A 20,543-nucleotide genomic window follows, 5' to 3' on the forward strand; every position below is an offset into this window, starting at 1 on the left:
GTCACAGGTCTCTGCTGCTCTCCTGTGGTTAAAAAGGACACCTACACTCTGGCTATGAGCTGAGCTATCATAGCTTCAAGCCTTTAAAATGTATTTCAGGACTTAATTATCAAGACTCAAGAATGGAGTTTCTCCACTGGTCTTTGACAGACAGAAAGACAGACATCTAGGACAAGGGACAGAGAAAGAGAGAGACATTCAGACAAATCACACCAAGACATGCGTGAAAGTTGAAGTTGAGCACATACACTGAGTATACCAAACATTAGGAACACCTTCCTAATATCGAGTTGCAACCCCACCCTTTTGCACTCAGAATAGCCTCAATTCGTCAGGGCATGAACTCTACAAAGTGTCGAAAGCATTCCATAGGGATGCTGGCCCATGTTGACTCCAATGCGTGCAACAGTTGTGTCAAGTTGGTTGGATTTCCTTTTGGTGGTGGACCATTCTTGATACACACAGGAAACTGTTGAGCGTGAAAAACCCAGCAGCGTTGCAGTTCTTGACACAAACCGGTGCACCTGGAACCTACTACCATACTGTTCAAAGGCATTTCAATCTTTTGTCTTTCCCATTCACCCTCTGAATGGCACGCATACACAATCCATGGCTCAATTGTCTTCAGGCTTAAAATGCAATAAGGGATCATAGCCTTCACCTGGTCAGCCTATGTCATGGAAAGAGCATGTGTTCTTAATATTAATGTTTGTACACTCAGTGTATATCAAGTTTGGATTTGGCCCTCGGAGTACAGTGGGCTGGAGGCCTTCCAAACAATCCCCAACACCTCCCACATCTGGTGTTGATTAATGTCCCTCCTCCAAGTGCATGCATACCCCCTAAGAAAATCCCTCTCAACTCCTGAACTTCCGACATGACTTTGGTCAGCGCTCCTGCCCAGGACCCATTAGGAAACACACCCCAGCCATGTAATCAAAGCCGGGAGACAAAGCACACTGTTACAGTAAAGTTAGTGCACAGATGTACTGCACGCACACACGCACACACGCACACACGCACACACACACACACACACACACACACACACACACACACACACACACACACACACACACACACACACACACACACACACACACACACACACACACACACACACACACACACACACACACACACACACACACACACACACACCCTCCAAGGGGCCTGTCACTATCCTTGTATCCCACTGAATCAAAGGTGTGATTTCTAAATGACTGTAAAGGACCTACTGTATTAAAACAGAAACACTCTGTCTGGTTTATTAGCTCAGTCACTCTTCAAGCCTTTTAACAGAGACGCCTTATGTGATGCTGTTGGGAAGTGACCTCATATCCGGATGAAGTAACTGGCATGAGCGCCTATGCCTAGTTAAACTGGGCAGAGCAAGAAACACACACATACCAAGGCTGAGGTCAGGTCTGACCAACGCCCCTACGTCAAGCACACAGGGGCGTTGATTTTTAATCACTCTGCATATCTTTCTCTCTCCGTGGCCATTCAACATGGGAAAAAATACACGCAAGTTAGGTGGAAGTGGGTCCATTTATTTCAACAGGTTTTGCTCATCACTATCTATATCAATATCTATAAATGTCCCCTTTCTTGCCACTTATCTTTTAATTAAATGTACTCCAGTCAGATTTTATCTAACGTTACCCACAATTATTCTCATGTCATGATGGTATATCTTTAGCACATAGGGGGTATTGAATCCATGTGAAATGTGTGACTAATGTACTGTACAGTTTGAGGAGGTTGACTGCTAGTGTACCAGACTCAGACAGTCTTGAAGAGTCCAGACATGATGTAGTCTGTGTGGTTTCCATCGATGAGGCCGCTGCCGTTGCTATGGATGAACCAGCAGGGGATGTTCTCTCCTTTCTTCACATCCCAGCGGAAGTCCCTCTGCCAGCCCCTGTGGAAACACACCAAGGAGGAGAGACAATGATGAGAAAAGTGTGTGTATGTACTGCATGTGTGTGTGTGTAGACATCTACCTAGTCACTGTAAGCTCCTGTCCCTTCACTAGCATGGTGGCATCTGGTTTCTCTGGCACCTCTCCTGGACGCATGTCTTTCACCTCAAACTGCACGCCATGGTAAAACTGACCTGCATGGGGAAAATACAATACATTTTAATTGATCAACCAAACAGACAATTGTCCAATATAATGCAGAGGCCGTGGACGCTGGGGGAGAGGAGGTGGCGGTCCTAAGAGGAGGTGGCTGTCCTACCTAGAAGGCCAGGGACTCTGGGGGAGAAGAGGTGGCGGTCCTAAGAGGAGGTGGCTGTCCTACCTAGAAGGCCGTGGACGCTGGGGGATAAGAGGTGGCTGTCCAGGGTATAGAATCCCAGATAGTCCTGGTGGTAGGGGTGCTGCTTCCACACCTTGTGTAGGATGACCACAAACCGGACCGAGTCCCTGAGGGTGACAGTCAAGCTGCGGTCTTTGGTCACCTGCAGGTCCATACTGTAGGAGGGAGAGAGGCAGAGAGAGGTGGTTTAACCACGATCACAGAATAAAACGTTAGATGCCCCTTCAACCTTATGTGGTAGAGGGGTTGCATTACAGGTAGAAACTCTGGTCACTAATAACTTATAGGAGTTATATGGAAGCCAGAACGGCAAAATCAGAATGGGTAAGGGTGCTTACTTGGCTCCCTTGAGAGAGGCGGTGTCTGACCAGAAGAGCTTGGCCTGCTTGCCATCCTGGGACACAGTGATGTCATGAGTGGTCACCTCCAGTCTCACCCCCAGCCCCTGGTGAACGATGCCAAAGCGACCAAAGTAGGTGTTCACTTTACCATCAGGGGCCACTTTCTTATCCCCAATGGTCTGGCCGTTGACCAAAATACCTGCAAGGCAGCATGGGATTGAGGCAAGCCGTTGATATAGATTTGATATGTGTTATTTATTTGATAAAACAAGTGTCATGTTTTGATTTCATGCCTTCAAAAGACGCATTACTGTCAAAGGTTGGTCAAATAATGTCTACTTTCTCCATATTCACCTGCCAGTTGGTCTCTCACTAGGTTGAAGATGGTACCAGGCCTGTCGTCTATGTTGAAGCACAGTGCATCCTCCTGCTCTGGCAACTCAATCATGAAATGAGGGTCTCCATCCACTGCAGAGCCATCAACAGATTGATCCAGTTTTTACATTTGATTTGGTTGAGGCTAAGCCCATCCTAACTTTGGATCCCTATATTTATGTCTGTGCGTGACAGCATGGTGGGCATTGAAAATACTAAATATAAATATAACATTTCTGTAGTCATTTTTGGGACAGTTTCACTACATAGAAAATCCTGAAGTAACCCATGTCTGGCAAGAGTGTCACTCTGAATGAAGGGGGACTCACCAAAGTTTGTAGGTGAGATCCTGCTGTGCATCCAGGAGTTGCTCATCTGCTGGGGTACAAAATGACCTGAAAATCACGCCAAGATGTCAGATGGCAAATAAAGTTTTCCACATTCAAAGTGATGCATTTGATGGTGTCAGCTTTCCATGTCATAAATCCAGGTGACCCACTATAATGACATAGAAAGCCATTTCGTTGAAGGATCCAGTCATGTCCATTCATGTCAGGTGCTTACCAAATCTCTGGGCTTTCTGCCTTTCATCTGTCAAACAGTAGCAGGAGAAAAACAGTCAGACACACACATTTGACAATCGATGCAAGGATTTCCATAACCACTGAGATAAACATGTCAGATAAGACACGCCAGATGTACTGGTTGTCTCCCCCTGCCCTTGCCCCTCTCCCAACCCACTGGGTCACATACCCTCGGTCAGCTTGTCGGCGATGAGGGGGCCCTCTGGCTCCTCCTCAGTCTCAGGTTTGGTGACCACCATGGAGGTAAGGGGGGTGACGAAGCTGTACTGCAGGGACATCTCCAGAGCCTGGGCAGTGGCATTTCCCTTCTCCTCCGCAGTACCAGTCTCTCTGACAATAGAAACATAGGATGAATGGTGTTATTGCATTCGGTTAGGATTAGAGGTTAGGTTCGGTTTAACTTGGGTTAGGTTTGGTTTAACTTACACCGCAGGGCAGAAAAGAATGGAATATTTACGAACTGAGTTCCTTTAATATACCCAGTTCCATTCATTAGATCCCAAAGCTAAGCGCTCATCCACCAGTGATGCTAATAATGCTAAGACACAATTCAGTTCATTCACCAGACATCAGTAATAGAAGTTAGCTGATCACACAGACCTCTTGCTTAACAGTTCTTGGATGGTGAGGTAAGCCCAAAGACGCTCAGTGTAGTCCCCAAATATGTACTCCTGCTCAGGGTACAGTATATCCCACTCCTGGGCACTGGCCTGGCCTTTGACAATAAAGTCCTCCTCAAACTAAAAAGAGAGTGAGGGAGTGAGAGACAGAGAGAAGAGAAAGAGGTATTAGACACAGAGAAGGAGTGAGAGAGAAGCATTAGTTGGGTTGAGCATTGTCCAATACTTGAGTCGCAATGCCCTTCAGGTGCAAAGAAAATATCATCATTCTAAGCTCAGTATCCGGGTGGTGTGTTGTGTTGTGCCTGTCTGTTCCTCACCCCATGTGCAAACACCTCCACCAGGAAGTTATCCAGGCTATAGTCAGTGAGCCGGCCAGCTACCACGATCTCTGAGCCGTTGAACAGCTGCTTGTAGTGACTGGTAGTCAGAGAGTTCACCAGGTTGTCAGGGTAACGCAGGTCCACCTCGGAGAGGAGGGGGCTGGCCACTTCCTCATAGAAACCCTGGGACACAAATGCACACATCACCAAGTCATTTGTCTATTGCAATTTTTGACAGTACATGATCAATAATGCCAAAACGTAGGATCGATATAAGACCTCGACCTACATAGTTTCGTCTGTCCTGTGACGCTCCTCATAAGTGATATGGTCAAACCAGAAAGACACAGAAAAGTGACTATTGTGAGATTTGGGAGAGAGCCCTGGTCCACACCTGAAGCTGGACTGTGGCATCAGAGCCCTCATAGATCCTTCGGGCCAGTCCCTTGTTCTGTCTAGACATCACATCCAGAAAGGAGTAGTCCACATCATCCCCAAAGCCCAGACAGAACAGAGTCATGTTCCCACCAATAGCAAGAAGGACATTCTCCTGAATCTGTGGTACAGAAGATTCTCCTGTACACAAACACACATGGCATGTACCATGACCTTACTGGCTGGATCTAATATAGAGCAATAAATCAGATGGCTACTTCAACGTTAAAATGGCAGTCCCAACCAAATAAGTAAGATCAGAAGGGAAGGAAACCTGTACGCACCGGAGTTGGGCATTCCATCTGTCATTAAGATAACCATAGACACACTCCTCTCCGGGACCTTCTTGTCTCGTTTGCCTTTCATTATCATGTCCACAGCTTTCATCACAGCATCATTTATGTTAGTGGCTAAAAGGAGAACACCAAAAATCAATCCAGGTGTTATCAAAAATAAATATTTGATAGACATAATTTTGTAACATAAATGCACCTCACTCAGTTTTATCATACTGCTTGCCCAAGTGTTGTACTGCCATAGTTTTACTACTAAAGTCCTAATGACAGAAACATCATTAATGATCTATCTCTGTATGTCACCATGTTCCCATTAAACACATAATGACTCACTTCCCAAATCAGTTATTCCCTGGATAAATTGTTGGGCTTCAGACACATTTTCCTTGGTGGCCTTGGTAAGAGATTCCTTCCATGTTGAGATGCTAGAGTCAAATAGGACAATGCCGAAGTAGTCGTCCTCAGCCAGGTCATTCAGGATGGCCAGCATAGCTTCCTTTGTCTACGAGGGATCAAAGGCTCTCAGGTCAATCTGAACATGAACTACAAGTACAGCACTGCAACCAAGTGATATGTTTCCTGCATCCTTCTCTCTTTCATCTTCTCTGATCTTTCTTTCATTCATTCTCTCAGACACACGGTTTCTCTCTTACCTGCTTCATTTTGATACCGTGCATTGACCCACTCCTATCGATCACAAACACCACATTTTTTGGAACTCGGGGTAAGTCCGAAGGCGCAAAGAAGTGCACAAAGTACCCATTCACTATCTGAAAAATGCATACAATGAATATCAGTATGACATGAACAACCTGAATTGATGGAATTGACCCCAATACTGATTCTATATTATATTCAACACAGCTGACTTGGATGTCACCGATGGTCTCAGCTCGGTTCACGTCATATTTGATGAAGAAATCCCCGTCAATCAGGGTGCCTTCACAACCCAGGCACTTCCTCTGCTGGTCCAGTGTTGGGCAGAATGAGATGTGTGCCTGAGTGAGTGAGGGCAATAGAGTTAAACACAAAACAACACAGACAAATAGTATTCATCTCTTTCGGAGGATATGTTCCACATGCAGTTGTTTCATAGAACAGAACCGCATCATATACCTTTTTGTCGCTGACTGTTTTCTCCACCAGGGGGAGAAGCTCGTTGGAGATGAAAGTTCCATAGGCCTCCAGGAAGGCAATGCCCTGGGGTTCATAGATATCTGCCACAATCTGTCACAGAGACATTAACAGGACTGATGAGACACAGGACTGAGGAGTCAAGATGATGACAAGGTGTTTTGGGGTATAGGGTGTAAACATCTACAGACCTCAAAGTGCTGAACCAGCTGCTTGGGTTTGACCCGGGTCATGATCTCGTATTGGCCCAGTTTACGCTGAAGCAACTCCTCGTGGGTCAAAATGAAGGTGACGTTACTATTGGCCGCGATGTTCACAGACACAGTGAACTTCTCCATCTTCCTCCCTGATGCCCTAGAGTACACAAACACGGGCCCAGTAGGAGGGCAATCGCATTTGAAACAAAACACACAAACACAGGCCCAGTAGGAGGGCAATAACATTTGAAACAAAACACAGGCTGTGATGAAAGAGAATAGGAGTGCTTGGTGTAATGGAAACACATTTGTACCCTCCTCATTGCCCTGGTCCACTCACTTGACCAGTCCTGCAGTCTGCCCTGTGGAAACAGCTTTCTGATACTGCTTCTTGGCTTTCTCCTTCTCCTTCACCTCGCCCGTGTACGTCTGACCCTCTATCTCCCTGAGATACACAAACACAGTCATTCAAACAAACACACAGAAACACATATATCTGCATACGTATATCATATGTATATCTGCACTCACACGCACATATACACACATACAAACACACACATCACACACAGCGCAGAGTAACAGTCCTATGTATTGGTGTGTTATCATTTCTAGACATAACGTGGCTTCTACACATGACATGGGTGCTGACTGACATGCTGAAGTTGGTGATGAAGGCGGTTTTGGGCAGATCCACCTCGAAGAACACTTCCTGAGAGGAGTTGGCCTTGTTCAGAGCACTGGAGGTTATGACCGTGTGAGCAAAACGAGAAGCGACCTTACAGTCCACCTTTACACTGTACACCTCCACCTGAGAGAGTAAGAGAGAAAGTAAGAGAGAGAGGGGAAGAGAGAGAGAGGGGAAGAGAGAGAGAGAGGATGAGAGACAGGGAGAGAGTGAAAGAAAGAAGAAAGAAACAGAAACAGAAGGGTTTTGAAATGTTTTCTTGACTGTCTAATCTGCCTATAAAACGTTCACAAACTTTCTCAAAATGTATTTTCCTGTAACAGGTGAATAGTGTGAAGTAAGCTGCATTGACTACAAGATTACTGCCAAAACAAATGATTACCACTGTACTCTTGTGAAAAACATTAACTCAGTGTTTCCAGTAGAAAGACGAGATGAGTCAATCTGGGTGAGCAAAGGCATGTATTTCTAGTGTTGAATATAGTGGTGGCGATGCATGATCATCACAAATAGAACGTAAATATAGTGATTTCCTTACCTCCGCATTATCTGTACTTCTTTTCTGTAAAAAAAAGAAAAAAAAGAATAACATTTAGACACAGTGTTATAAAAAACAAGTTTCTTACAGAGCACACTGTACGACTTAGACATGTTTTACTTTTCAAGTGGCTGAAACTTCTAGGTGCCAATGATACTGTTGTATTCACAGAAATAGAGAGTAGTTTAACCGTGGCAAAGAGCGAAGGATTTCCTCAAATATTTACTCAACCACGTTCTCAAAGATCTGTTTTTGGGAAAATACAAAATAACAATATATTCAGAAGATATCATCAGATGCACCACTGGGTGGTCAAGAGTAGAAGTCTGACGGATTCTGCAACAGATTCCTGTTTTGGATTTGTGTCAGTACGGTTTATGTCGATGCTGAGCTACCGTGATACCTTAAGTAGCCGTGTAGCACCATCAGAGCCCTGGGATACAAAGCACAAGGGAGAAGTTTGAATTTAGGGTCAGAATGTCAAACTAATTTAACACCTCATAGTCTAATTCATTGTAAAGCATATACATATTGGCATGAATAGAAATGGATTAATGTACACAGACGCACGCACAGACACCCACACCCACATACAGGAAAGCAGACCAGATATGAATCAAAGTAGAGATGTGTTGACAGAAAAGTAGAAACGGTACAGATACACTTCAAGTAAATAGAGTAACAGTAGAGTACAGCAGGAGGGGTGAGATGTAGTAACAGTAGATTATAGCAGGAGGGTGAGATGTAGTAACAGGACAGTATAGCAGGAGGGGAGAGATGTAGTAACAATAGAGAATAGCAGGAGGGGAGAGATGTAGTAACAGGACAGTATAGCAGGAGGGGAGAGATGTAGTAACAGGACAGTATAGCAGGAGGGGAGAGATGTAGTAACAGTAGAGAATAGCAGGAGGGGAGAGATGTAGTAACAGGACAGTATAGCAGGAGGGTGAGATGTAGTAACAGTAGAGAATAGCAGGAGGGGAGAGATGTAGTAACAGGACAGTATAGCAGGAGGGGTGAGATGTAGTAACAGGACAGTATAGCAGGAGGGGAGAGATGTAGTAACAGGACAGTATAGCAGGAGGGGAGAGATGTAGTAACAGGACAGTATAGCAGGAGGGGAGAGATGTAGTAACAGTAGAGAATAGCAGGAGGGGAGAGAAGTAGTAACAGGACAGTATAGCAGGAGGGGAGAGATGTAGTAACAGTAGAGAATAGCAGGAGGGGAGAGATGTAGTAACAGGACAGTATAGCAGGAGGGGAGAGATGTAGTAACAGGACAGTATAGCAGGAGGGGAGAGATGTAGTAACAGTAGATTATAGCAGGAGGGGAGAGATGTAGTAACAGGACAGTATAGCAGGAGGGGAGAGATGTAGTAACAGTAGAGAATAGCAGGAGGGGAGAGATGTAGTAACAGTAGAGAATGGCAGGAGGGTGAGATGTAGTAACAGTAGATTATAGAAGGAGGGGAGAGATGTAGTAACAGTAGATTATAGCAGGAGGGGAGAGATGTAGTAACAGTAGATTATAGCAGGAGGGGAGAGATGTATTAACAGTAGATTATAGCAGGAGGGGAGAGATGTAGTAACAGTAGAGAATAGCAGGAGGGTGAGATGTAGTAACAGTAGATTATAGAAGGAGGGGAGAGATGTAGTAACAGTAGATTATAGCAGGAGGGGAGAGATGTATTAACAGTAGATTATAGCAGGAGGGGAGAGATGTAGTAACAGTAGAGAATAGCAGGAGGGTGAGATGTAGTAACAGTAGATTATAGAAGGAGGGGAGAGATGTAGTAACAGTAGATTATAGCAGGAGGGGAGAGATGTAGTAACAGTAGAGAATAGCAGGAGGGTGAGATGTAGTAACAGTAGATTATAGCAGGAGGGGTGAGATGTAGTAACGGTAGATTATAGCAGGAGGGGAGAGATGTAGTAACAGTAGAGTATAGCAGGAGGGGAGAGATGAAGTAACAGTAGAGTATAGCAGGAGGGGAGAGATGTAGTAACAGTAGATTATAGCAGGAGGGGAGAGATGTATTAACAGTAGATTATAGCAGGAGGGGAGAGATGTAGTAACAGTAGAGAATAGCAGGAGGGTGAGATGTAGTAACAGTAGATTATAGCAGGAGGGGTGAGATGTAGTAACAGTAGATTATAGAAGGAGGGGAGAGATGTAGTAACAGTAGATTATAGCAGGAGGGGAGAGATGTATTAACAGTGGATTATAGCAGGAGGGGAGAGATGTAGTAACAGTAGAGTATAGCAGGAGGGGAGAGATGAAGTAACAGTAGAGTATAGCAGGAGGGGAGAGATGTAGTAAAGGTAGATTATAGCAGGAGGGGTGAGATGTAGTAACAGTAGAATATAGCAGGAGGGGAGAGATGTAGTAACAGTAGAGTATAGCAGGAGGGGTGAGATGTAGTAACAGTAGAGTATAGCAGGAGGGGAGAGATGTAGTAACAGTAGAATATAGCAGGAGGGGTGAGATGTAGTAACAGTAGAGTATAGCAGGAGGGGAGAGATGTAGTAACAGTAGAATATAGCAGGAGGGGAGAGATGTAGTAACAGTAGAATATAGCAGGAGGGGTGAGATGTAGTAACAGTAGAGTATAGCAGGAGGGGAGAGATGTAGTAACAGTAGAGTACAGCAGGAGGGGTGAGATGTAGTAACAGTAGAGTATAGCAGGAGGGGTGAGATGTAGTAACAGTAGAGTATAGCAGGAGGGGTGAGATGTAGTAACAGTAGAGTATAGCAGGAGGGGTGAGATGTAGTAACAGTAGAATATAGCAGGAGGGGAGAGATGTAGTAACAGTAGATTATAGCAGGAGGGGAGAGATGTAGTAACAGTAGAGTATAGCAGGAGGGTGAGATGTAGTAACAGTAGAATATGGCAGGAGGGGTGAGATGTAGTAACAGTAGAATATAGCAGGAGGGGTGAGATGTAGTAACAGTAGAGTATAGCAGGAGGGGAGAGATGTAGTAACAGTAGAATATAGCAGGAGGGGAGAGATGTAGTAACAGTAGAATATAGCAGGAGGGGTGAGATGTAGTAACAGTAGAATATAGCAGGAGGGGAGAGATGTAGTAACAGTAGAATATAGCAGGAGGGGAGAGATGTAACAGTAGGGTAAATACTACAGATGTAGGATCTTAATTTGAGCCATCTAGCTACAGCAGGAAAATAATCCCGCAGCAACAGGAAATGTGAATTATTATGTGGATTGTAATTCACTGATATTTTTTGTAGGAGTTGATCAATATTTCTTCAGGGAAAATCAAGTCTGACATTTCAAAGTGGAAATTGTAAACTTTCGAAGCCTTTTAAAACCTCACAAACAATACAAGTTTAACAAGTTTAACATGTCCTGCAGTGCAGTAAGTCCTCCTGCAACAGGGGGGTCAAATTGAGAACCTGCATCTTTATAGTAACAATGGAGAGTCACCTGTGGTGTGGAATCATCCCATGAGATAACCAGAGCTCCATGCGACAGAGACGGGAGAAAGACACATCCCAATAGCAGCAGCACAGTCCACACTCCAGACATGACCAAACTGCAGCTGAACACCGACTTCACTGCTTAGAAAACTCAACCCTTTCCTACCGCCCAGCTCAAAGCAGAAGTGTCAGAGTGTGTGCGTTTGTCTGCTTTTATACTGGCGCAATGACCAGAAGACTTGACCTCAGCGTGGCAGGAGGCCCGAGGTGTGTGTAGGTCTGTGTTCTTGTATGCCTCTAGGGATTTGTGTCAGCGTGTTTACATATATTTGTTTGTCTGTCCACATAGCCTACTCTCTCTACCTACTGTAGTAAAAAAAAAAAGCAACTGAACATTTGAGGTTGCTTTTTATTCTGACTGCGTGGAATCTGGTAAGCACAAAAAGTAAATAAGTTAGTTTTTGTAAGAGCTGTTATTCAACAAGTATGGACTTAATTCTATCGGTCAATATAACACCAGGCTACTACAACCACTGCTTGTCCAATTTTTGTTAGTTCTGTTGCCAAACCAAGTTTCTGAGAAGGCTCTATCCTAACTGGTCAGTGGAGTGGCCTTTGACCAGAGTAGTTTTTGCCTCTCCACTCTGTGCATATTCCTTTGCATGCCAATGGGCTATTCCCAGAATACATTGCAATTCAGCAAAACTAAAATCAATACACACCGAAGTCCTGTATTCACCACCCATTCCTGTCCTCTTTGGCTCACACATTGCTCCCACTGGTACAGTATTGTATGTGTGTTCCTGTTCTCACTCATTACCAGAGAAGTCTGTACATACATGTACAGCAGGTATATGTTCCCTCACTGAGGTTTGATTGCAAAATGCTAAGAAAATTAGTAATTTTGCTGACTCATGGAGGGTAGAGCTGGAGATACAGTGCCTTGCGAAAGTATTCGGCCCCCTTGAACTTTGCAACCTTTTGCCACATTTCAGGCTTCAAACATAAAGATATTGTATAAAGATAACTGTATTTTTTTGTGAAGAATCAACAACAAGTGGGACACAATCATGAAGTGGAACGACATTTATTGGATATTTCAAACTTTTTTAACAAATCAAAAACTGAAACATTGGGCGTGCAAAATTATTCAGCCCCTTTACTTTCAGTGCAGCAAACTCTCTCCAGAAGTTCAGTGAGGATCTCTGAATGATCCAATGTTGACCTAAATGACTAATGATGATAAATACAATCCACCTGTGTGTAATCAAGTCTCCGTATAAATGCACCTGCACTGTGATAGTCTCAGAGGTCCGTTAAAAGCGCAGAGAGCATCATGAAGAACAAGGAACACACCAGGCAGGTCCGAGATACTGTTGTGAAGAAGTTTAAAGCCGGATTTGGATACAAAAAGATTTCCCAAGCTTTAAACATCCCAAGGAGCACTGTGCAAGCAATAATATTGAAATGGAAGGAGTATCAGACCACTGCAAATCTACCAAGACCTGGCCGTCCCTTCAGCTCATACAAGGAGAAGACTGATCAGAGATGCAGCCAAGAGGCCCATGATCACTCTGGATGAACTGCAGAGATCTACAGCTGAGGTGGGAGACTCTGTCCATAGGACAACAATCAGTCGTATATTGCACAAATCTGGCCTTTATGGAAGAGTGGCAAGAAGAAAGCCATTTCTTAAAGATATCCATAAAAAGTGTCGTTTAAAGTTTGCCACAAGCCACCTGGGAGACACACCAAACATGTGGAAGAAGGTGCTCTGGTCAGATGAAACCAAAATTGAACTTTGTGGCAACAATGCAAAACGTTATGTTTGGCGTAAAAACAACACAGCGCATCACCCTGAACACACCATCCCCACTGTCAAACATGGTGGTGGCAGCATCATGGTTTGGGCCTGCTTTTCTTCAGCAGGGACAGGGAAGATGGTTAAAATTGATGGGAAGATGGATGGAGCCAAATACAGGACCATTCTGGAAGAAAACCTGATGGAGTCTGCAAAAGACCTGAGACTGGGACGGAGATTTGTCTTCCAACAAGACAATGATCCAAAACATAAAGCAAAATCTACAATGGAATGGTTCAAAAATAAACATATCCAGGTGTTAGAATGGCCAAGTCAAAGTCCAGACCTGAATCCAATCGAGAATCTGTGGAAAGAACTGAAAACTGCTGTTCACAAATGCTCTCCATCCAACCGCACTGAGCTCGAGCTGTTTTGCAAGGAGGAATGGGAAAAAATGTCAGTCTCTCTATGTGCAAAACTGATAGAGACATACCCCAAGCGACTTACAGCTGTAATCGCAGCAAAAGGTGGCGCTACAAAGTATTAACTTAAAGGGGGCTGAATAATTTTGCACGCCCAATTTTTCAGTTTTTGATTTGTTAAAAAAGTTTGAAATATCCAATAAATGTCGTTCCACTTCATGATTGTGTCCCACTTGTTGTTGATTCTTCACAAAAAAATACAGTTTTATATTTTTATGTTTGAAGCCTGAAATGTGGCAAAAGGTCGCAAAGTTCAAGGGGGCCGAATACATTCGCAAGGCACTGTACATATATTTGGACCACCATATCAAGGAGGGCTCTGTGTGCCCAATACTGAAGCCTCATTCAGACCAGAGGGGTAGACCAATAATCTTGCTAGATGTACTCAAGCTTTTCGGAATTGAGCTAATTTCAGTTAGTTACACAATCCAGATCAGGCTTCATCCATGTTACGAAGGTAGATATTGATCGTGCACCCGCCACACTTGTAACTGTGTGTGCATGTCGCACATGGCTAATCGAATGCCAAACTCTTCATTGAGACAATGCTGAAACATAAATTCCTGGCCGAGTCAGTGCCCCGTTTTTTATTGATGCGGAAATCAAAATGAAAGAATAACATGCAAATTCATCAGGCTTTGATGTGAAATGGCCTATTAGAAGTGCTGTCTTTCTTCACAAATGGTTAATTTGGTGTGCTTATCAATGCACAAGTCCCTTTTCTCCCCCCACTACTCAGTGGCGTGTATTCATGGGTGCCAAGAGAAACCAGTGTTCCGCAAAAAAACATAAAATAATGTATATTTTGTCTCTCAGTGTTTCATCATTTTCCTTCAATTCGAAAGCATCCGAGCGATCTAAACTGCACCCATCTGTCTCTCTACGTGTAGGCCATCTATCTGATGATGTCTGGTCCAAACGAGTGTGACGACCCTCCCACTCTGTCTGCCGAATTCTTTCTCTTTGCTCTTGTTTTCCTTATAAGGATGTCGGTGGGCGGAGCCAGGAGGGTCATCAACAAAATGGGACACACCTGGGCCTTGTGTTTTGGGATAAAAACACTCTCCCTGTAGACAGTTTGATTTTGGTTTGTTTTCTTGGGCATCTATACACGCAACCACTCACTTACACACACCATTGTTAATTGTATATACAGTTGAAGTTGGAAGTTTACATACACTTAGGTTGGAGTCATTAAAACTCATTTTTCAACCACTCCACAAATTTCTTGTTAACAAACTATAGTTTTGGCAAGTCGGTTAGGACATCTACTTTGTGCATGACACAAGTAATTTTTTCCAACAATTGTTTCACAAAGATTAATTCACTGTATCACAACTCCAGTGGGTCAATAATATCATGGCTTTAGAAGCTTCTGATAGGCTAATTGACATCATTTGAGTCAATTGGAGGTGTACCTGTGGATGTATTTCAAGGCCTACCTTCAAACTCAGTGCCTCTTTGCTTGACATCATGGGAAAATCAAAAGAAATCAGCCAAGACCTCAGAAAACAATTTTTAGACCTCCACAAGTCTGGTTCCTCATTGGGAGCAATTTCCAAATGCCAGAAGGTACCAAGTTCATCTGTACAAACAATAGTACGCAGGTATAAACACCATGGGACCACACAGCTGTCATACCGCTCAGGAAGGAGACGCGTTCTGTCTCCTAGAGATGAATGTACTTTGGTGCGAAAAGTGCAAATCAATCTTGTGAAGATGTTGGAGGAAACAGGTACAAAAGTATATATCGACATAACCTGAAAGGCCGCTCAGCAAGGAAGAAGCCACTGCTCCAAAACCACCATAAAAAAGCCAGACTACGTGGGGACAAAGATTGTAGTTTTTGGAGAAATGTCCTCTGGTCTGATGAAACAAAAATATGGCCATAATCACCATCGTTATGTTTGGAGGAAAAAGGGGGAGGCTTGCAAGCCGAACACCATCCCAACCGTGAAGCACAGGGGTGGCAGCATCATGTTATGAGGGTGCTTTGCTGCAGGATGGACTGGTGCACTTCATAAAATAGATGGCATCATGAGGCAGGAAAATGATGTGGATATATTGAAGCAACATCTCAAGACATCAGTCAGGAAGTTAAAGTTTGGTCGCAAATGGGTCTTCCAAATGGACAATGACCCCAAGCATACTTCCAAAGTTGTGGCAAAATGGCTTAAGGACAACAAAGTCAAGGTATATTTTCTTTGACTTGCGGCAACTCTTGGTGGTTCTAAATCAATAGTTTAGTGTCAAATAGTTGTTTAAAGGCAAACATTAACTTGACTGACCACCCTGTAGGTCATGTCTGTTACTGTACATGCAATATGCTTTGTGGACTTGCTATCCGGTTTTGTGATAAAACAAAGATGTGGTTTTATTCTGCCACCGTTTTCTTGTCTCTGCCTTTAGGCCTTTTTATCACGGTCGCAAAGCATACGAATTAACAGGTTATAGAGCAAACAATGCAATTATCACAAAACAATTGTAATATGGCTATCGATACAATTCTATTAAGTCATACAAAAGTTTCAAATGCATCCTGTCATATTGCATTTCAATAATATAATTTTTTAAAACTCACATTTGATTAATAAAATACTTAAAATGCCCCAAAATATGTTTCAGGAGAATGAAGGGATGATGGCGCACTCTTTGCGGCAATTGCTGGAGGGAACCTAATTTGATTGGTCCTTAACTTACAGCTCAAACATTTCATGATAAATGAAGTTAGCCCTGAGTTAGACTGCTCTGGGGAAGGTTAGCTCTGAAGGATTCGTTCCCATATACATTTAGCAGGTTGGCATGTCATGAAACTTGTGCTGGAGGCAGCTCTGCAGAGTGGTCACTAGCTGGCACAGTCAGTCATAAATCCTGATTTTAAACCTCACACACACAGAGCTAACCTTAACGCCTAACCATACATTTTTATGATAGACAATTTTGACTTTGCAGCTGGCCCATCTAGCAGAAATCATTTAGTTCTGCCTCCAGTGTAAGATTCATTACAATAAACGTCAACCTGTAGAAATTTGCCTGGCTAAAAGGTGAGCCACTTTCATGTCACCGGATCGGTTATCCCGAGTTGAACTCAGAGCTGACCAAAGTTCGCTCACTATCTCCTATGTCTAGATTCAAGCCAGATCCGGCCCGTATGTTTGCCACCCCTACTTTTACATGACTTTGTCCACGTGTTTAAGACGCTCATCTTGTAGTAACAACATTGTAGTGTAGTAATGGTGACACTGCAATCTTTTTTAACACTCCAAACAATGGGATACAGAATCAATAAGTAGGGAAGTCATTCATTTGTTTATAAAAACATAAGACAAATATTTCAGCATTTACAATTTGAGCAACTTCATAGTAAGGTCAACCCGAACATGAAAAACTAGCTTATTTCATAATTAAACTTTCATATTTAGAGAAAATATTTACCATATTTTCTGCAAAATATATATATAACATCTGCAAAATATGTGACCAATAAAATTATATTTGAATGTGTGTATTTTGAAGTAAAGACTACATTTGGCCTTTATTTTTGCCAAATTTAATGTTACTACAAAGTAGGCTACAAAGTCTCAAAATAAGTATTTTCAGTCAACCATATTTCATAGCTTTTGGTAATGGCTCACAGAACTTGTTTTGGTACTAACATCTGTCCCTCTGTTTCTGACCAAGCCGGAAGGTTCATGAAACACATTTTTGTCCTTTGATTGCTAGTATAGAATTCTACAGTCTAGTGAAGATAGAGTGCTGATTTGGACAGGAAGTGTCACAACTGTAATGTTTTTGAGGAAAGGTTGTTATTGTGGACATGTTTTGAGTATGATTTTACACAAACTTTCTGTGCAAAGCTAACTTCATCAAGGGCTTATGTGATGTATAATTGGTTTCCTTCCTCGCTGTAGGTACTCGTTCTAAGCGTAACGAATGTGACCGTTACAGACACGTCATAACATGATCAGTCAGCATTGCTGCGTAAGGCAATCATGATAGCACTTTCATTTCTACCTGATAAGTCAACTCTGTGAGACATTTGGTTTTTCATTGTGTGTGCAAATATCACATCCATGATGCTGGAATTTCCCTTAATTCTCAATCAATCATAAACAGTCATCATACAGTATGAACAAACCCTACTATGAACAACCTGCTCAAAATGAGATGGGCCTATTTCCGTGCTGAAAATGGAAAAACAGGTATCAAACCATTCAATAACAGCAAGGTTTGGCTTCTTCATTGCCGTTTGTCCATTGATGAGTCTGTCCCGTTTCTCCTCTAGACTCTAGCGCAGTGATGATAGCCAACACTCCACACTGGACGGCTCTACTTGCCAAAGATGCTGTCTCCTGGGGCTTTAGGCTTCTCCAGTACAGTCTCTCCTCCAGACTTCACCCCACTGAACACTGAGGGAGCCACCTTTCCCATACGCTCTGTGGATGGACAAGAGACAAGGCTGTGAGCGAAGATAGTGCTTGGCACGCCACACTACCACAGAAACATGACGCAACATACACACACTGACAAATCTATATACTGAAATGTGTCTATAATCTTTAGAAGTGCTGTAGTTGTTGTATTTTATCCTCCTTTCTAGTTATCTTGCCACCAACTATGTATACCCTTGGTCTTACAGACGGACTATACAAGATTCAGTCTCTATAGAAGGAGTGGAAACGTTGTCCCTACTTCAATCCGAGCTGGGCTCGGGCCAAATACATGCCAGAGTTCAGAGATAACATTCTAAAAAGTATAACCGAGCTCACGTCTCACTTGACTGTGTAACTTTACTCCCCCCTGATATGTTCCCTACACTAGTGTCTACAACTAGTGAAAGTGATTCATTACTTATATTTGACACACAAATAGAAATGAATGTTATGCAAGCGACAGTACTATAGGTACTGAGTCTGTAGAGCCAGAATGGAAACTTACAATAAGGCCAGTGTGTAAAACGCTGTTCCGATGACACACTGTGGAGTGGTAAAGCTCCTACTCACCACACTCTACCATGACCTCATAGGTCTTACTCTTGGGCTCGCCCTTTAGCCCCAGTTTGCTGCGGGCTCCTTTCAAGTCCTCCTCCTTCATCACAGGACGCTTCTTCTTCTTCACCTCAACGGGCTATGGAGGGCAGGAGAGAGAATGGAGGTTAAAGACAGGACAAAATCTCACACCTTTCCCTGATCCTACAACGCTCCCTCTGATTTGTCTCAATCTTTCTATTCTAAAAGTAAACATTGTGGGATCCTTAACATAGGAAATAATATGGAAATGTGGCTATGATCAAAAACAGTGACAGATAGTTGATACAGTAGGTCAGTACAGTAGGATACAGGGAAGTTGGCTTACCTGAGACATGGTGTGTGGGTTGTCTTAATCCCAGAGTTCTGGTCAGTGGAGCTGTGTGCGCGCGTTGGTGTGTATGGACTGATCCTCTCTGTCCAGTCCATTATATTTATAACCCGAGATCCTCAGGGGGCTATTCTCTCTTATTGACCCTGGGAGTGAGTCAGTGGACCCCCACCCTCTTTCTATTCCTCTCTCGCTCTCTGACCATTATCAGGGTGTATTATTAGGCCTGACGTGAGTGATTGTGCAGCTGGAACGGGTCTTCCTTCGTTTACGATGTGGTTTCAGCGAACAGCTGAGGGAACGAGACAACAAATAGCCCTTTCCCCACAACATTCTGCTGGGAGTGATTCCAAGGAACAGAAATAACTATGGGAAGCCACGCTAGTCCCTAGTAGTCAGGATTCAGCACTCTCACCACTGTGGCCTGGGTTTGATTCCCAGTCAGGGAATGTCCTTTTGGGGCTCATTGAATGCACTTCAGCTCAACTGGCAGAACACATTAGATAAATTCAACATGACATAAAGTAACAGGCCTACACCCAACTGCACAAAAAAAAAAAAAAAAAAGTCATAGTATGGCACCCCTGGAGCAAATTAGGGTTAAGTGCCTTGCTCAATGGCACATTGGCATATTTTTCACTCATTGTCAGCTCAACTATTCAAACCAGCGACCTTCCGGCTACTCTCCAACTGCTAGTCTACAGGCAGAGTTCTTCTTCCATCACATTAAACCTGAGGTCAAAAGTACTTTTCTGAATTGATTACCTAAAAGGTGTAGAGATTTTGCAGACAACACTTGGTCATACAATTTCGACTTGACTCCGAGAGGGGGCAAGACCATACATATCACAGGGAGACTAGTGAGTCAACCTTTCTGTTTGGGAGAAAAGCAAACGCTTGCCTGTCAACATACGTCTGTGTGCATTCAAATGGCAAGCGAGTCAGGACAGAATGCAAAAAGTGTTTGAGAGCCAGGCTTGTGTGTCAATAATAGTTTGAGTCATTTTAAATGCTAGAAAAGTCTGTGTGTAGTGAGGGGTCTATTTGTGGGTACTGAGACATTACTCTCGGAGTCAGTCTACTCTATGGGAAGAAATAGGTCCTCACTCAGTGGTGTACGTCTCACTGCACCTGTTACAGTTTACCTTCCGGAGACACCTGAAACCCCACCTCTTTCAGGAATACCTAGGATAGGATAAAGTAATCCTTCTCACCCCCTTGAAAGATTTAGATGCACTATTGTAAAGTGGCTGTTCCACTGGATGTCTTAAGGTGAACGCACCAATTTGTAAGTCGCTCTGGATAAGAGCGTCTGCTAAATGACTTAAATGTAAATGTACTGAGGGCCCACTCTGTCATTGTGAAAATGTGTACCCAGTTGGCAGTCTAGAGTATTATGAAGACCTATGATCTCAGAGACTCCTTCCCCTGTCTTATAACTCTCATTGTCCACCCCCTCCATTCCAAGAGACTTATTACTACAAATCATTCTATGCTCTGGCAGCTCCACACAGAGCTCCCTGGTGGTCTAGTGGTTAGGATTCGGCGCTCTCACCGCCGCGGCCCGGGTTCGATTCCCGGTCAGGGAACACATGTTTTTTAAACCCTAC

General features: G+C 43.5%; 2 protein-coding genes and 1 non-coding gene across 3 annotated transcripts; 1 reads left to right on the forward strand and 2 right to left on the reverse strand.

Moving 5' to 3' along the window:
* Nucleotides 1-1,421: 1,421 nt before the first annotated feature.
* On the reverse strand, nucleotides 1,422-11,539 carry LOC115138085 (inter-alpha-trypsin inhibitor heavy chain H3-like). Its single transcript, XM_029674546.2, has 22 exons — nucleotides 11,300-11,539; nucleotides 8,259-8,288; nucleotides 7,856-7,879; nucleotides 7,286-7,440; nucleotides 6,970-7,074; nucleotides 6,624-6,786; nucleotides 6,415-6,525; nucleotides 6,168-6,296; nucleotides 5,952-6,068; nucleotides 5,632-5,800; nucleotides 5,287-5,412; nucleotides 4,962-5,143; nucleotides 4,565-4,750; nucleotides 4,225-4,364; nucleotides 3,794-3,954; nucleotides 3,605-3,631; nucleotides 3,370-3,435; nucleotides 3,020-3,133; nucleotides 2,663-2,864; nucleotides 2,307-2,479; nucleotides 2,007-2,118; nucleotides 1,422-1,924 (listed from the first exon to the last, which is right to left on the reverse strand). Exons 1-22 carry the CDS (start codon nucleotides 11,399-11,401, stop codon nucleotides 1,786-1,788), a joined length of 2,733 nt encoding a protein of 910 aa, XP_029530406.1. The 5' UTR covers nucleotides 11,402-11,539; the 3' UTR covers nucleotides 1,422-1,785.
* Nucleotides 11,540-16,863: 5,324 nt separating this feature from the next.
* Nucleotides 16,864-19,043, reverse strand: mustn1b (musculoskeletal, embryonic nuclear protein 1b). Its single transcript, XM_029674614.2, has 3 exons — nucleotides 18,931-19,043; nucleotides 18,579-18,702; nucleotides 16,864-18,011 (listed from the first exon to the last, which is right to left on the reverse strand). Exons 1-3 carry the CDS (start codon nucleotides 18,937-18,939, stop codon nucleotides 17,905-17,907), a joined length of 240 nt encoding a protein of 79 aa, XP_029530474.1. The 5' UTR covers nucleotides 18,940-19,043; the 3' UTR covers nucleotides 16,864-17,904.
* Nucleotides 19,044-20,450: 1,407 nt separating this feature from the next.
* On the forward strand, nucleotides 20,451-20,522 carry trnae-cuc (transfer RNA glutamic acid (anticodon CUC)). Its single transcript has one exon. It is a non-coding gene; the product is annotated as a tRNA-Glu (tRNA).
* Nucleotides 20,523-20,543: the final 21 nt, after the last annotated feature.

Source organism: Oncorhynchus nerka, linkage group LG2 (genome assembly GCF_034236695.1).
Source record: "Oncorhynchus nerka isolate Pitt River linkage group LG2, Oner_Uvic_2.0, whole genome shotgun sequence".
NCBI classification, from domain to species: Eukaryota; Metazoa; Chordata; class Actinopteri; order Salmoniformes; family Salmonidae; genus Oncorhynchus; species Oncorhynchus nerka.

Coding starts and splice junctions, on each gene's coding strand:
- LOC115138085 (XM_029674546.2), bottom strand. CDS start 11,401: ATGTCTGGAGTGTGGACTGTGCTGCTGCTATTGGGATGTGTCTTTCTC. Junction 7,075..7,285: donor TTCATCACCAACTTCAGCAT/GTCAGTCAGCAC, acceptor TGTGTATCTCAG/GGAGATAGAGGGTCAGACGT. Junction 3,436..3,604: donor GCAGAAAGCCCAGAGATTTG/GTAAGCACCTGA, acceptor CGTGATTTTCAG/GTCATTTTGTACCCCAGCAG.
- mustn1b (XM_029674614.2), bottom strand. Junction 18,012..18,578: donor TGAGGTCATGGTAGAGTGTG/GTGAGTAGGAGC, acceptor GTCCATCCACAG/AGCGTATGGGAAAGGTGGCT.